The sequence below is a fragment of the Phaeodactylum tricornutum genome, chromosome 23, assembly GCF_000150955.2.
Source record: "Phaeodactylum tricornutum CCAP 1055/1 chromosome 23, whole genome shotgun sequence".
Taxonomy (NCBI): Eukaryota; Bacillariophyta; class Bacillariophyceae; order Surirellales; family Neidiaceae; genus Phaeodactylum; species Phaeodactylum tricornutum.
Window position 1 is genome coordinate 142497 of NC_011691.1, and position 15193 is coordinate 157689.

The 15193-nt window shown below is 47.3% G+C and overlaps 5 protein-coding genes across 5 annotated transcripts; 1 reads left to right on the forward strand and 4 right to left on the reverse strand.

The window, feature by feature from the left end:
- Positions 1-2813: 2813 nt before the first annotated feature.
- PHATRDRAFT_49594 (predicted protein) lies at positions 2814-4665 on the reverse strand. Its single transcript, XM_002184368.1, has 3 exons — positions 4183-4665; positions 4017-4106; positions 2814-3963 (listed from the first exon to the last, which is right to left on the reverse strand). The coding sequence occupies exons 1-3, from the start codon at positions 4614-4616 to the stop codon at positions 3276-3278; spliced, it is 1212 nt and encodes a 403-aa protein (XP_002184404.1). The 5' UTR covers positions 4617-4665; the 3' UTR covers positions 2814-3275.
- Positions 4666-5476: 811 nt separating this feature from the next.
- Positions 5477-7639, reverse strand: PHATRDRAFT_49595 (predicted protein). Its single transcript, XM_002184369.1, has one exon. It carries the CDS (start codon positions 7516-7518, stop codon positions 5587-5589), a length of 1932 nt encoding a protein of 643 aa, XP_002184405.1. The 5' UTR covers positions 7519-7639; the 3' UTR covers positions 5477-5586.
- Positions 7640-8367: 728 nt separating this feature from the next.
- PHATRDRAFT_40338 (predicted protein) lies at positions 8368-9024 on the reverse strand (the record flags this gene model as incomplete). Its single annotated transcript, XM_002184370.1, has 1 exon — positions 8368-9024. One exon carries the CDS (start codon positions 9022-9024, stop codon positions 8368-8370), a length of 657 nt encoding a protein of 218 aa, XP_002184406.1.
- A 1847-nt stretch (positions 9025-10871) lies between these two features.
- On the forward strand, positions 10872-12176 carry PHATRDRAFT_49596 (predicted protein). Its single transcript, XM_002184277.1, has one exon. The coding sequence runs from the start codon at positions 10963-10965 to the stop codon at positions 11962-11964; it is 1002 nt and encodes a 333-aa protein (XP_002184313.1). The 5' UTR covers positions 10872-10962; the 3' UTR covers positions 11965-12176.
- A 627-nt stretch (positions 12177-12803) lies between these two features.
- On the reverse strand, positions 12804-14418 carry HSF2 (DNA-binding heat shock factor). Its single transcript, XM_002184371.1, has one exon. The coding sequence runs from the start codon at positions 14069-14071 to the stop codon at positions 12908-12910; it is 1164 nt and encodes a 387-aa protein (XP_002184407.1). The 5' UTR covers positions 14072-14418; the 3' UTR covers positions 12804-12907.
- Positions 14419-15193: the final 775 nt, after the last annotated feature.

Sequence of the window (15193 nt, forward strand, 5' to 3'; positions counted from 1 at the left end):
ACGTCAGCATTCAGGACTCTCCTCGATTCGATAAGGACTTCCCGTTCCTTTACCAAGGTCAACCTTTCTCATTCGATGCAACTCACAGTCACCTCATCTATCGCCGTTACCATGTCGGGCTTTCGAACGATCCCCTTTCTACTTCAATTTTCGATTCTCTCGCTTTTTCCATCCACCCACGCATTTTCTGTTTCGCCACGGAGAGGCGATACTCGGATAGTATCCAGCACCCGCCGCTACAACTTTTTCCAGAATTTGATCAACGAGGCCTTCTCCAACGATGACAGTCTTTCCACCGATCGTAAGGAAGGGCAATTAGAGGGACCTGGTGACGACTCCGGATCACAGCAACGACGTCAGGAATTGACCGCAACACAAGAAAAATGGCGGCAAATGAATTCGCAAGTCGGTAATCTGGAGGATCGGAAATTTCTCATGGATTTTTTCCTCTCCGGTGTGCCTAATAAGGATCCTAGCAACGACTTGTATGGTAGCAAGGTCAATATTTCCTCCCGGGATCGACAAGTCGGCCAAGCGCTACCGATAGAACCCACTGTCGCTGGGATTGAGATTGCTTTTTTACCGGAAGGTGTTTGTCGATGCCTCACGTCAACCGCCTTCACGAACAGTAATGAGGATGGTGTCCCCGATGGCGATTGGCTTGTGTCGGAGGACGGAAAGCAAGTGCGCTTTCGCATTGATGTAACGGGCTATGCTCGAACGGTGGAAACAAAAGGTACAATCCAAGCTGTAGCGTGGTCCAATGAGCCTGACCAGGCTGTCAGTTCTTCCACTACATATTCCATCCCGGCCGGTTGGTTATATGGGGAAGCGACCGTCAGTCGCGACCCGAAAGGCAACATTCGATGGGAAAATGGAATTCTCAAGGTGGAACAAAGTACCGGTTTACTTGGTGCAGGATCCAAAATGACGCCTTGTGGCAAGTTTCAGGCCCAGCCTGTCGCCAATTACGTTTGATCGTCGACGCTGAATGATCGCTTAGTACTTTGTGCAGTTAGCTAGAGTGTCTTTCTTTTCGATCTTCATTACTCTTGTGCTTAGATTGGGCAAAATGTTCCGAAATTAGTCATGGCATATTCGTTGTGCCAGTCTAGCCGCTTTTGAGAGTGAAGACAAGGCAGGCACCAGGGATATTTACCTACGGAGTAAAGCTATCACTTGTCCACATTAATGCTGACCTACATAAATCTTTCGCCTATGTCCATAATGTAAGGTAAATTAGAAGTGACAGCGACTTGGTCCAGATGGGTTTACAATTTTTCACAGCTGAAAATGACCTACCGTTATAAAATTCGTATCAATGACTCGCAATATAAATCCTCCCAATTTCAGTAACAATGACAAACCATCGGCAGATATGAGAAAAGATTAGCAGAACATGAAACTAATACAAGCAATCCACGACAGACGAATGTCGCTTGACCGATGTATCTGTCTATCGAAGGCCCATGAGATAAGAGGAATATTATATCTGTCTCGCTGTAAACACACAGAAAATATTTGGCGAAATATTTAACTAGGTAAAATGATATTAGCTTTATTGTGAGGAAGTCCAACAACAAACCTCGCAATTATGTTGATCCAGTGTAAAACCCCAATGGGTTGACAGGACAGAAAGCATGCCATGTTCTTACGTTGAATGGATACAAAGGCCCAATTCCGCACAGAGACCAGGTATCTACGGTAGAATTATTCCTGGTCTTTTCGTTTTCGGCGTTCCAACCATGATCGTTCGGCCCTCGAAACTTCGGCATGTACGTAAAGCGCTTCTTCGGCATCATCAATGCCGTGCTGGCGGGCTTTGCGAGCATCCTCTTTCGACAACAAATGGCACATTTTCCCCAGGAGAGTTTCGTTTACTCGACCCTCAGTAGCAAGTAGTAGCTTTTGTTGTTGGAGCACCAAGCTCTTGAATTGTCTGCCACTTCGGATTTGTTGCCGGAGTACCGCCGGCCTCGAATGAACTTCGAGCCCTCGGAGACAATTATCCATATCAGCTTTTAATCTGCCAGAAGTTGGATCATTATCTGATGCTGCTTTGCTGTTTGTGGTCAATGTACGTGTCATCGATTTGCGTATTTCGACCAATTCTTTTTTGGACATCCAGGTCTGATATACATTAACATTGTTGAATGACGGCAGATGGAATTTATTGTGATGCAGTGCAAATTGGACTGACTTCTTACGAAGAAGCTGATTTGTGTTGTTGCTGACTCGCATCCGCTTTGAGGAATTGTGAAGCTGCAAAATTTGCCACGGAGTAGTCGCAGGTAACAATGAAAGACTATTTTTCTCTGCAGTCGAGTAAAGCGTCGACGAGGATATGGACCGTTTGCGGGCCATTCGAAGATTTACCAGAGAATCATTAGTAGTCAACATGGTAAGTCAACTGAAATGAGAAAGTTTCTTTTGCTCTTGCTTGAGGAAGAATCGGGCATGTGTTTAGTGTAATGCAAGTCGAAATGAACGAACTAGCTAGAACTGACTTGGAGGAGAATTGTTGATCTCTGATTCCTCAAGTGACCCGACATTCTCCGATTTTCTCCGGGGCTTTTTTTGTGACTTTTCACCAAATTGTCTGTAAGAAATCGAATTGAAACAATGACTACCCTTAACAAATAAATAAAGATATATCGAACGTATCAAATTGTTTCTGTCATTGAGTACTATACATCAATATTGAACTTCTTCGATGTATCCCAATGAATCCAAAGACTCCTGAGAATTGCTTGTGTTAGTCGAGCAGTAGTTGGCGTAACAGATCATCAGTGGTTGGAAAGGGGTCGACATCTACAAATCACATGACAATTGCCTACGTTAAATCCCTATCAGAGTCATGACATTCCTTTTGCCGCAGAGCGACCAATGGCTTGGAGTTTGGGTTGTAGAGCGTCGACTTTCCTTTCCTTAGTACGAAACCATGTGAGGAGATCGCTGTCGAACGCACAGGATCCTTATGAAGCATGTTGTCATGCTATACCAGGCAAATAATCATCTGTCACGGATTAATGAAAGAAGGAAGAACTTTTTCGAGGACAAGATATTCAATTTTCCTGAAATCAAGAAACAAGCGGCAAATGGTTTTTCACTGGAGGCTTAAGACCTTCATAGGAAGAAAGACAATTCAGAAGCCATGTATCGCAACCGTTTTGACCCTCTCTTTGTTGATCATATCTCTCTGATGTTAATGCTTCCCAATCAATTCTTGCCACACATCTCTATAGTCTTTAACGACACTTAGTACAAGATTTATTTCAGACACAGGCGACTGAATTCTCGTCTCTCATGAAATTACCAAAAACCTCTTCGAAATCAATATGATCCAAGTATCTAAATTTGTTTCCTTCGAAGAAAACTTCGTCACCCGTGTGAGGTTCGTCAGCAACGACCCAGCTCTCCTCTATCGAAGCAAAGTTATCATCAAAGCTCGTCAAGGTTGGGAATTCCTCACTCGTTCTCGTTGAGCGGAATGGGTGAGACAGAAAGTTAGATACCGAATCAACACTGGACATTCCGAATGAGTTTGAGCTGACGGTATTATAAGGCTTTGATGCTTGGTGCGGCGAAGAGGGAGGTGAGATCAGCTTCGGTAGCGGCTCGGGTAACCCCGTGGAGATCTCTGTGACCCAATCGGGAAAGCGAACAAAAGTTTCAGCCTTGATAGGTTCGGAAATGTCCTGCATCCCGTATTTCACCTCAGATTCATCAACCCCTTCGGAATTCACAGTACAAACTTTCACTGTGTTTGGAACGGAGGTGGTGGTGCCATCACAGAAATCCATAACATAGAAGTTGGGCTCCGTACTTGGCGACGAAGCGGCCTTCATACCGTTCCCTTTGATTCTTGTGCGTACAATTTGCTTTGCAAGATCAGGACGTCCCTGCAGAAACAATTCATGGTAATAACTTGGGGCGGCAAGCAAAAATGATAAACTTAGTGGGCTGGCGTCCTGGTTACACATGCAATGTGCTGACAAAGTTAATGGTCGACTTACCCTCCTCGATCGCGACCGGCAGTCAGTCTGATAAAACCATACAAATTGAGTTGGCGCTGAAACGAAGTCAATTTAGTTTGATGGAAGAACCTTGTGGCAAACAGGATATTGCAAATTGTGTCAGAACGAGACGCAAGAGCAAACGTCTTTTTCCCTATCAACCTACCTTGGCATAATATCCTCCACAAAATCTCGTTTCCTGTGAATCAAGAAGCAGCGCCCATGAGGTTGCCACGAAATGACATCACTGAAGTCATCCGCGTCAGTGGTTGCAAGCATTTCATGGAGCTTTTCAGGGAAGGCTACTGTAACGCCACCGCGCGGACCTCGGGGGCCTGCATTGTCCAGACCATGAATAACCGGAGAATCTGCATCCACCTGCTCAGGGTCGTTCATATGGTCATGGTAAATATGCTGAACAAAGGTTCGCTTGGAAGGTTCTTCCGCGACATTGGAACGCGAGTGTTCGCGTTGCCTAGTCAAGCGGCAACGGTCAGATTTCGACACGGATGCCTTCATTTTGTTGGTATCACAATTCGTTCTTGGCTCAGTGTTCGTCAAAAGATTTGAGTTAGTCTGCCGGGGACGGGTGTTGCACATGGTGGAAGAAAAGCTTGGAAAATTGAAGTGGGAACAACTCGGACCTCTGTGGAAACTTTTTATGATCAAGCGAAGGTTTCGTCGAAGTCGTTCTATTACTCGTGTTTCCTCGAGATCGCGAGACCGGTGGATCGATTCGTTTCCACATCAACCTTGCGCTTGGCGAAGAATGGGGAGAGAGCAATCGACAGTTCATGTTCCTCGGACATTAATGTTCCGTTCCATTTAACGAAACATCAATATTAACAGGTTGCAAATCTTCAATATGAAAAATCAATTGTCTTATGTTTATTATCTCTTTGCCGGCTTTTAAGGAACTCAAACGAATCGTAAGTTCCTTCGACGGAATTCCCTTGGTGTCAATGAGCACCAGGTCATATCTCATAAGAAATTCCAATAGATAGTTTCTATCTAAATATGGGTTTCAAGCAGATAGAAATACAATTATTATTGCCGCTTTTCGATGTCGGCCAATCGACTGACTGTGGATTAACGATGCCTCCATTACGCAGATTCGGAGTTCTGTAAAGTACTTTTCTTGCACCCACAGAAACGTGTCGGAAGTCGGCGCAGGTCAATAAGATTAACGCGAACAAACAACCTAGAACACATACGGCATACATCACGTATCATTTTGGTGCACAACAATACACCGAGGTGCAAGCAATTATGCACTTGGTTTTCCTTGCAGCGAACACAAGGCAATTGTCGGAGTCTTTCTATGGAACAAGGCCGTGTCACTGCATTCAATAAAGTGAGGCCTTTTGCTTGCATTGCTCCGAAAGTCGCCTTGGACTTTGAAATCCAATGAGACAAGCTTTGCTCCCTATTAGGAGATAGTGAGGTTGGCTGTAGACAATATAGCATTGATGCAAAATTATAATAAAGGCTTAGCCTCCCGTTGTCAACAATTGGCTAGAAGACTTGAGCAGCACGGGTAGAATGACTACACCAAAGCACTGTTCCTCTTTCAGAAACCATGGAGCGATTTGCGAGAGTTGCCTCCTAGCTTTTTGCGGACGTGCCACGAGAGCCGTTTCATCATGTTGGGCCGTCGCGTCGGTAGTTGGGCGGCTGCCATGCCATTTGTTTGTTCTTCCTTGGGAGCATTGCTTGCTGAGATTTCAGCAATGGCATTTTTCGGCGAAAACGTCTCGGCTGGTGTTGTTGTAATGGTACTTGTTGATGCGTTGACAGCGTCCTTCACCACTAGAGCATCCATTTTTCCATCACCGAGAGTCGCTTTTGGCAGAGGCGGGTCAACCACATTTGCGCTTTCCGAAAGTAGAGTCAAATTTTCCACGGGCAATGCAGCCATTTCGCTACATATGAAGGTGAGAGTTTTGTCTTCCGTGACTGTCGCCATTTTTGTATCGTCTTCTCCCATTGTAGCGTAGTGAATCGGCGATGACCTTCCCTGTAGGGCGTTACGCGCTCGTTGGAGACTGCGTTTCCGTCGCTCTTCTTGGGCTTTGTATAGCGTAGTGCCCACCATCATTTCGGTTTCGAAAGTTGTTCGTTCTTCTCCTATACACCACATGTGATTCGGTCCGCAGGCCACATTTCGCACGAACAAGTTCCGTGCGGCATCCACCCTTTGTGGTAACAGGACGTCGTGTCGGGAATCAAACGTGGCCACATTCAAATCGCGAATTGTCGACGTTTTTGCGGTAGCCACGTGAATGGGATTCTCCTTCATGGGAACGTGCAGCGGTGTTGCTAGACCGGCTTGTCCCACATCGTTCGATCCCCACGTGTAGACGTGTCCCGACGTACTCACAGCGGCCGAGTAAGACGCCCCAGCGTATACGGAGGCAATCCGTGGCACGCTGGAAAGCGCGCTCGCCGACACCTCCGCAAACTTGTTGGCCTTCCATTCTTTCCCTGCTTCAATGGCCACAAAATCAACGTCACCAACGTGGCGGGGTTTGGGTTGCGCCGCACACGCCGGGCCCGTTCCCAGCTGTCCTTCCGCGTTGGACCCCCACGCAAAGACGCGCCCTCCGTTCGTCAGCGCCAAGGTATGATTGCCGTTGGCAGCAACGTGTTCTACCGTCAGATTGGCGAGTCCTTCAACGAGACGTGGAGCGGTGACTCCACCGCGGCGGGCGGAGTTGCCACACTGACCGTGCGCGGTACTTCCCCAGCAGTAGACTTGATCTCGGGCAATGGCCACGGAATGCGACCGACCCGCGGCGATTTGTGTCGCCATGACTTCGAGTGGTACCGGTAGTGGCACCAGAACGGTGGGTGCGTGATTGGATCCGGCAGTGAGCGTTGGTTTGCGCCCGCATTGCTGGGTTCGGTTGGAACCCCACGCCCAGACGCGACCCGAGGCGGAGAGGGCTAGACCGTGCCAACTCCCGCAGGCAACTTGGAGGACGGGGCTACCGATTACCCGCGGGAGTAAGCGTTGCATGACAATCGGGTACGGAGTAAAGGTAATCTGGCTGTTGCCTTCCGCGTGACCGAGTCCGAGCTGTCCAAAATGGCCAGCGCCCCAACTGACCACCGCGAGTCCGCCTTCCATACGACCCAAACAAAAGTGTCGCCCCGCCGCAATTTCTACGCATTTGCGGGGAATCGGAATCGTCACTGGGACGGGAGTTTTGTACACGACTCCGTGCAGTGTCCCGGTTTGGTAGACCTTGCCAGTGGCCGTTAAGAAGAGTGTAGATTGCGAAGAGCAGGCTACTTGTGTTATTCGTTGATCATCTATATTTTCGCCATTCCAGGGAGGTTGTTCCCACTGATAGAGCTCAACGGCACTGCCTTCCTCGTCGATATCGACTTCTTTTTGGGTTCCACCGACGGCATGAAAGTAGTTCCTTCCGAACGCCACGGCGCGGGTTCGGCGCACGGCGTCGGTGGAGGTTCCGGATGCCGAAGACGCGCTCGTCATCTCCAACCCGCGCACCGCCGAATGGAAATCTCCAAAGAACTGGCACACGAACAGAGAACGCGACGTTTATTACGGCAATGCCAATGTACGTTACGTTCGGTCGCAACACTACTGCACATCCGACAATTGTCGTTTTGGACGGAACGAGCGACGACGCCGGCGATTCCGTAAAAATGCCGAGTTCGCAACGAGGTGTTTCTACTGTGGCAAGAGCGCGGGCACAAGTATTCCGGGTTGAGGGACGTCCCACAGCCGTCCGGTGCACCAACCCTACAGAGGACTATGGAAGGCCTACCCGACGGAAACCACGACTCGACAATGAGTAAGACTCAACTAGGTATAGTTACGTTACGTTGATTTCCATTAGTTGTTGCTATCCATTGCCATAGTCTACACCGTGGTGGCAAATGCTACCCTGCGTTTCACAAATTTATCTCGACGTACTTTGGTTGGGGAATTACCATGAGCCTTGAAAATTAGGATTATTTGGATGAAATCGCTACTAGCTTTTAACGAGATCCCATGATTAGTTGAAACGCGAATCAGTCCCAAACTTAGAACAACCCCCGGACAACATTGTTTCTCTCGATTCCAAACCATTGTACACTGCCTTCTTCCCTTGCTGTTTGACAGTCATCCGACATATTGGAAAAAAAATTCTTGTCTTCGTTCACAAAGTGTCACAATTGCTTGACTGTGAATATACAGAGCTGAAATACGTCTCCCTTGGTTTTTCCCATGCGACCAAAAAATTCTCAATGTATTTCCGCGTTCTCACCCATGGGTGCTATTGCGGAGACTGATGCAGGCGTCTGGCGGTCTCATATCGCTTCCGTTCGCTCCCGTACGTCAATCCGAGTCCTCGTCGCTGGACGACATATCCGTACGCAACGACGAACAGCTGCTACCGTGGAGACTCAAAGTCTCGAGTGTTACGCCCGAATGCACACAGGCGGGAGCAGCGCGGTCACACTCTCTCTTGTCACAACCGTACCGAGACGCGTCAATCAACGGGTACTCGCTGAGCTTCGACTGCAATTCACGAATTTCCCGCTCAATCAGAAATATTCGATTCAAGTAGCGAATCTCAATCTCTGTGCACTCCTCTCGAAGAATTCGGACAGTCTTTTCCAACGAATGGGCCAAGTCGAGACAGTCTCGTTTCAGATACGTTAACTGGTTGTCTTCTGCCGTCATCCAATGGATGTGTCGACACAAGTGTGCCTGTTGATTCTGCGCAAATGCGGGTACAAATATACCTGCTTCGACGAAGACAGTCTTGCATATTTCTCTGTACACCGCAAGAGATGGTGCCTGGCTCGACTGAAATCCCAATCGTTTCGTTCGCCACTCCGATTGACGACCCCCCAGGACTTTCAACAGCTGGCTGCGTTCATTCGTACGGCGAGCGCGGTCTTTTGCCTCCACGTTTTTCGCCTTCTGGAGCTCATCGGTGACGTACAACGCTCGCTTTTCCCAACGCTGCCATATCAATTGCGACGCCATTGTGGCTGATGCGACTTTTTGGGAAGGAGCCTTTTTTGCGTTCCTTGTGCTACAATGGACTGTCGACCATTTCGTATTTTATCTCGTTTTGTCGGGAAGTGACCTACACTTACAGTTTACTGTTACCAAACCAATTTCACCGAAAATAATTGTGTACTATAAGAACGTATTGGGCCTACTTTCACTGCGTTCGGGAAAAAAGTAAAATAAATAAAATACCTTTGTTTGATTTACTTACGGACCCATACTTGAAAAGCTTTCTATATCTCAGTAATGACCAAAGCATCTATCGATCTAGACATATTGAAATACCCGGGATTTTGAATTATCCCTTTCCACCAGTCAATTGCAGTCAACAAGAGAACTGCCTTACTGTTATACACTTTCGTTGGAACCAAGAGAAGTACCTACCTTTAACTGGCTTGGGTGTTCTGGACTGGAAAACGATGAGTTGTAGTTGCAATGCGCTGCCCCCGACATTTAACTGTAAGCAATGGAATGGTAGACATTAAAGTAGCTCAAAGATAAATGTCAACTTTTTGAAAACCTTCCCCCCCTCACGTCGTAACTAGGTATGGACAGATCACTAGCCTTTCCAAAGAGATTAAGCTCCGGAAGTGGTCATTTACAGTCAAGAAGGCTTGAACAAATTGTACATTTTTGGAGCGGAGCGGGAAAAAGAACCACATGGGTTTTTTCATGTGGGCTGCGCTAGCGAAATATTAGACAATGCCCTTTGTGGGCAATCCCAATCCTTTGAGATTCACACCTCTACACTTCTTGTTGTCAATCTGGATCCAGTATCCTGTCCTCTTCCATCCCGTATGAGGCGTTAGTACCTGTCTTTCAAGAGTGGAGAGTTTGATTTTTCAGTTAACTCTAGAGCGAAAAGCAGATTCTATCTACGAGAGATAACGTCGCACGAGAGGTTTGGCATCGTCGCTTGGAGTGATGAGAGTTTTGGTAATTTGAAGTTATCCCCAGATGTCAAAAGCCAGCGAGTCAAAGCACGCACGGCAGAAATTCCCACGTACAGGGGGGATGTTGGGAACTTGACGCTTTTTTGGATGAAATCCGCTCATCAAAATTTCTGCAGTGTTTCGGAATACTATATTTGTGATGCTCCTCAGCATATCGCCACGAACACGACGTTTTTTGACAGCCGTGTCCTCGTGTTGGAACACAGACCAAGAGGACTCCCAGTGCTTTCGAAGATAAGCGGAGTACTCTTACTAGAATTACAATCGAATCTACAACACTGGTGAATCAGAAATTCCCCAACATAAAACGGAAGCACGACACCTTGCGAGGCAACGTAGTGATGCAGCTGCTCAGAAATCTCTGTTCCTTCTTCCTCGTATCCATCTGGTCTTTTTGATCGCAGGTATAGTCTTTCATTAAACACGACCCATGTTCTGTTCTCGGCCACGTGGTAACAAATTAAGAATACTATAGAGATAAAGGTTGACAATCTGTCACTGCAACTTCAATAACGTGACTTTATTCGTGGAACCACGAATGCAACAGTTTTCTTTTTAACGGACGAAACAGCGAGGGAGCACCTACTAGCTAGAGGGTAACCCAATGAAGCTAGCCTCAAGCAAGGAAACGTTTTTCATGCGAATTCGGAAATAGCGTCTTTCAGTAGAGACCTTGTCTCGACAAATGCTGTTTGTCGTTTTATTCATATTTATAGTATCCAAACTAGCTCCGTCAAATGTCTGCTTGGTCTGACCTGTTTCTCCGCTTCTTTGAAGGCTGCCGGCTGGCGCGAGGAAGTGAAAGGCCTGGATATCTGTTCGCATCTTCGGCTGCATCGTCAGCAACACATTGATTCCATAAAATCAGGAAACATCACAAATACAACACTCCAGTGTAAAGGGTCACCCAAAATAAACGGTAGCAAAGACTCAAGTCCACGAATCTATCAACACCAGCATGTGTATCTCCACACTCCGCAAGAATAGAGCTGCGGAGATCTCTTTAGGATCTTCGCTTGTAACCGACGATGTCAAGAATGCCCCGCATTCGGCGTCATCGACGACAGTGCCACGCAACGCTTCGAAACGTACCAAACATCCGCACATCATCGTGCAGCACAACTACCATGATCACGCTCACGACGCCGCTCCACTGATCCAGGAAGTCCCTGCCGAGGACTGTGCGGCTCGAGGTGGTGTGGGAACTCCTTTTCCACTCAAGCTGCACGAAATGCTTCAAAATGTCGTACAAGACGGCTACGCTCACATTGTATCGTGGCAGCCTCACGGACGCTGCTTTGTCGTTCACAAACCGGAACTCTTCAAGCAGCTTCTGCCCAAATACTTTAAACTGTCCAAGATCGCTTCGTTTCAACGACAGCTCAACCTGTACGGCTTTCAACGTCTCACTCGTGGCCTGGACAAGGGCGGCTACTACCACGAACTATTCCTACGGCACCGGGTCTTTTTGGCTCCCCGTATCCAACGCGTCAAAGTCAAGGGCACCGGTGTGCGGGCACGCTCCAACCCCAACCAAGAACCAGAATTCTGGGATATGCCATGGGTTGCGGAAGAGTCCACAACGGAAGCTCCGGCAGCCGTTTCGAGCGAATCCTCGGTCGTGAGCCAAGAAAGCGGCCATGAACGGTCACACGCTGAATACAACTACCCTAAGATGGAGATGATTCAGTCATCTATCTACGCTCCATCAGCGCCTTCGCCTGTATCGAGCTATGAAGAGACCGTGTCTAGTATGGAGGCTGACTTGATACTATCGGGCTGGGGAAAGCCCTTTCATTATCTGGTTCACCCAATGGACGCAGCCACTTCCAACACAATGACTATTTCCGACCTACCAATGCCGGAAACAGACTTTGAGTTTGACGAACTCCTCACCGAAATCTTCGAAGAGGATGATGACTGCGCCTTTGCGGATCTGCTGGAACGAATCATTGCGTAAAACATCATGTTCGCATGTTCGTCCTGTACAGTATTTGCATTCTAACCGGTTGCCCTAAAAAGTCACTCTTGTACATTTGGAGAACCGAAACCACCATACTAGCTGACGAGTCAGCGATGTCTCCTCGTGTCGAACTCTATCACTTAGCACCTCGTCCAGGATACTAAGTTACAGGTAACTCTATCATCTCTATAATTTCATTATTCTACACATTTGGCGAATCTTTTTACCATACATTCTCCATTTGATGGTTTCTTCCTGTGATGACGGTCTGGTCCAATCTACGAAGCTGTCACTCGTATTCAAGTCGTGATGGTCACTGTCCGCCACACCGTGAGAGAAATATCCAACCAGCCAAACTGGGAGAGCACATTCGAATTCGACGCCAAAGTATACTATGAAGCATTGCATCGTAAGCACTCGACCACGTACCTCGCTATTCTTCTCGGTTCGACCGAGGTCGACGTCAGCCTCCCCGCCATCTGCCCAATCCGAAATTGGAACCTCGCGAAACAATGCGAGCCGTTTTCCCTATATATCCGGGTATTTTAAGGAGGACTAAAATCGACCAATAGTTTAACGAAGCAAAAAGAGCCTTGTTCGGCAGACATCTTACTCTTTCATGGTTGGACTCTTGTTCACTGGTGTTGAAGAATGTCGCAAAAGCGGAGAAAAGTCAAAGTGAAGTTTCAATACAGAGGACGATCAATGATTCACGCGAAATTTTATTCCGAAAAAAAAAAAAGCTGAAAAGATCTGCGTTGTAGCACTACCGTCGTTCTCAGAGCTACGAATAAAGAAAGTAGGAAGAACTAGGTTAGTATCGATTTTGTACGTAGTTGTATCATGAACTTTTCACTAAGCTTTTAACCAACAGTAAATATTGTCTGCAGATGCATGCCTTGCCCTCGATGGAAAGTCCGCCGAAGAAACGGAACTTTGATCACATTTCCATCCCATTTTGTGCTTGCTTGCTGCTGTGCAACCTCTCCAAATGTTCTTCATTCCGGTAAAATTCGCTGTTGTCTCCGTCTTCTGAGCTAAGGTCGACATTCGACAAAAAGTTGACTAGATCTTCTCTCATGTCACTGGTAGAAGAGTAGGCTGGTAGCGGTTCTAGAACAGCAGTGTCGGACGGATTCGACGCATGTGGAGCAATGGAGTCAATAAATGCATCGATACTGATTGACATATCTTCGTCCACAGGGAATTCTTTCAAGTATGCAGCTGATGACCAGAGAGGACCATCCCGAAGGGGCGGCATTGGAGGTAGTTTCATACAACCGCCATAAGCAGCGAATTGGCCTGGTTCGAGCTTACCAAAACTAGGCGCTCTGGATACGCCCAAGTTGGAAACCGGGTTTACCGGAATGGGCTCAAGGGAATCATTACCATCAATAATAATATTGCCACTTGAAAGTGCTTGAGTACTGTCGGATTGAAGAGGTCGGTTTTCAATAGATTCTTCGACGGTCGGCATGCTGTAAAAGTCTGGCTCACTTTCCGGAGAGGAGGACTGCCGCACCCAGTATCCCTTGATACGGGTGCGCTGCATCTGGGCGAGCAACTCAGGCATACCTCGTAGACAGAGCTCATGGTAGTATGCGTTGTGGTCGGCTCCTTTACGGGTCAAACGCAAAAAGCCGTAGAGACTCAATTGGCGCTGGAAGGATGAGAACCGCGTCTGGCGAAAGAAACGTGGCATGACTTCCGCAACGAACCGAGCCTGGTCGTGCACTAAAAATGCACGTCCGTGAGGTTGCCACGACACAATTTCACTAAAACCATCCACCTCAGCTTGATCCAGCATCCGATGCAATACTTTCGGGAAAGGAGTGCTGGTGCCGCCCCTGCTTTTTCTAGCCTCGATAGATTCAAGTGTATAAACTTCGTTGAGGACTCGATTGGGGCAACCGGCGTAATCATGATAGTTATGGTTGACGTAAACCCTCCTGTGTCCAGTATCTGTAGATTCACATTCTCCATAATGATTTCGAGCTTTCCGTTTGCGTCTTCTGGGTCGGTCAGTAGTTTTCGAGCATTCATCATTGCTACTGTCTCGATCACTCGAAGCAGAGACAACATTATTGGGAGATGCGTAAGTCATTATTTTGGACGTTGCGGCTGTCGCAGCTGCACGACGTAGACCTGATCTATCCTTTGGACAAAGAGCTCCGTCTATGAGCGGGCTGCTGACTCCTGCACTCAGCACAACTGGCTGTATTTTCACGGGTTCCGAACTGGTTAACCCCTCCTGCCCTGCGCTCAGAGCGAAGGACGTCGCTTTGGACTTTCTTGCGCAAGTGCAGCGGCTGCTTCTTCGACCTTTGAGATTAGAAGAGAAAGAAGAAGACTAGTATTTCCAAGAGAGAGTGGATTGATGGTGTGGGTCTCGTCTGGTTTGCACATACTCGAACGAGCGAGTCGATATTATATTAATGGTGCTTGTCTTTCTTGTGAGAAAGGTGGCAAGTCACGGAAGAAACCTTTCTCGTTCCCAAAGCACTGAACGAGGCTTCCCATTTCTCCGCGTTCGGATTTCTGCCGTCTCAGCGACGAACGTCCACTGAAATTTTAAATTAGGATTGACGAAGTCAAAGAAGCACGCACATATTGTCTACTTCCTGGATAGGCCTTAATTTCAACAGCGAAAGCCCTAAGATTCATATTGAAGTAAGTCAGATTTGCATTCTCTCGACTGTTCCTCGGTGGTAGCAATTTTGACCAGGACGTTTGCTACTTAAATAAAGAAAAAACTGTGCACTGTGTTTTTAGCTTGGCGAACGTCGCGTATCATAATTCCGTGACTTTCTAATTGACAGATGGTGGATTTCCACAGTCAATTTCGATGTACGCGTCCTTCTAATGTAATCAAAGGTACAATGCTGGGACCTAGCTAGAGAGACGATTAACTTTAAGCAAACAATCTGATTGTTTTGCGAATGTGTAGTAAGAGGATAGCTCTCAGGGGATTACTGTCCGACCTAGTCTCTCCCTTGATTGATACACTTTTAAGTCATCAAGGCAAATCACTTGATTTAAAAGCCTAGGTTACTGCCCGACAAATTTGATTGACAGTGACTGTGAGCCACGTTAGTATCGAAATTATCATTAAAAAACTTAGTTTGATTCACTGTCACAGTGTTTTTTCCGTTCACGGCCAGAAAGAATGTAGCATAAAAAGGTTTAACCGCGGCGGGACTCGAACCCGCAACCTTTGGTTCCGAAG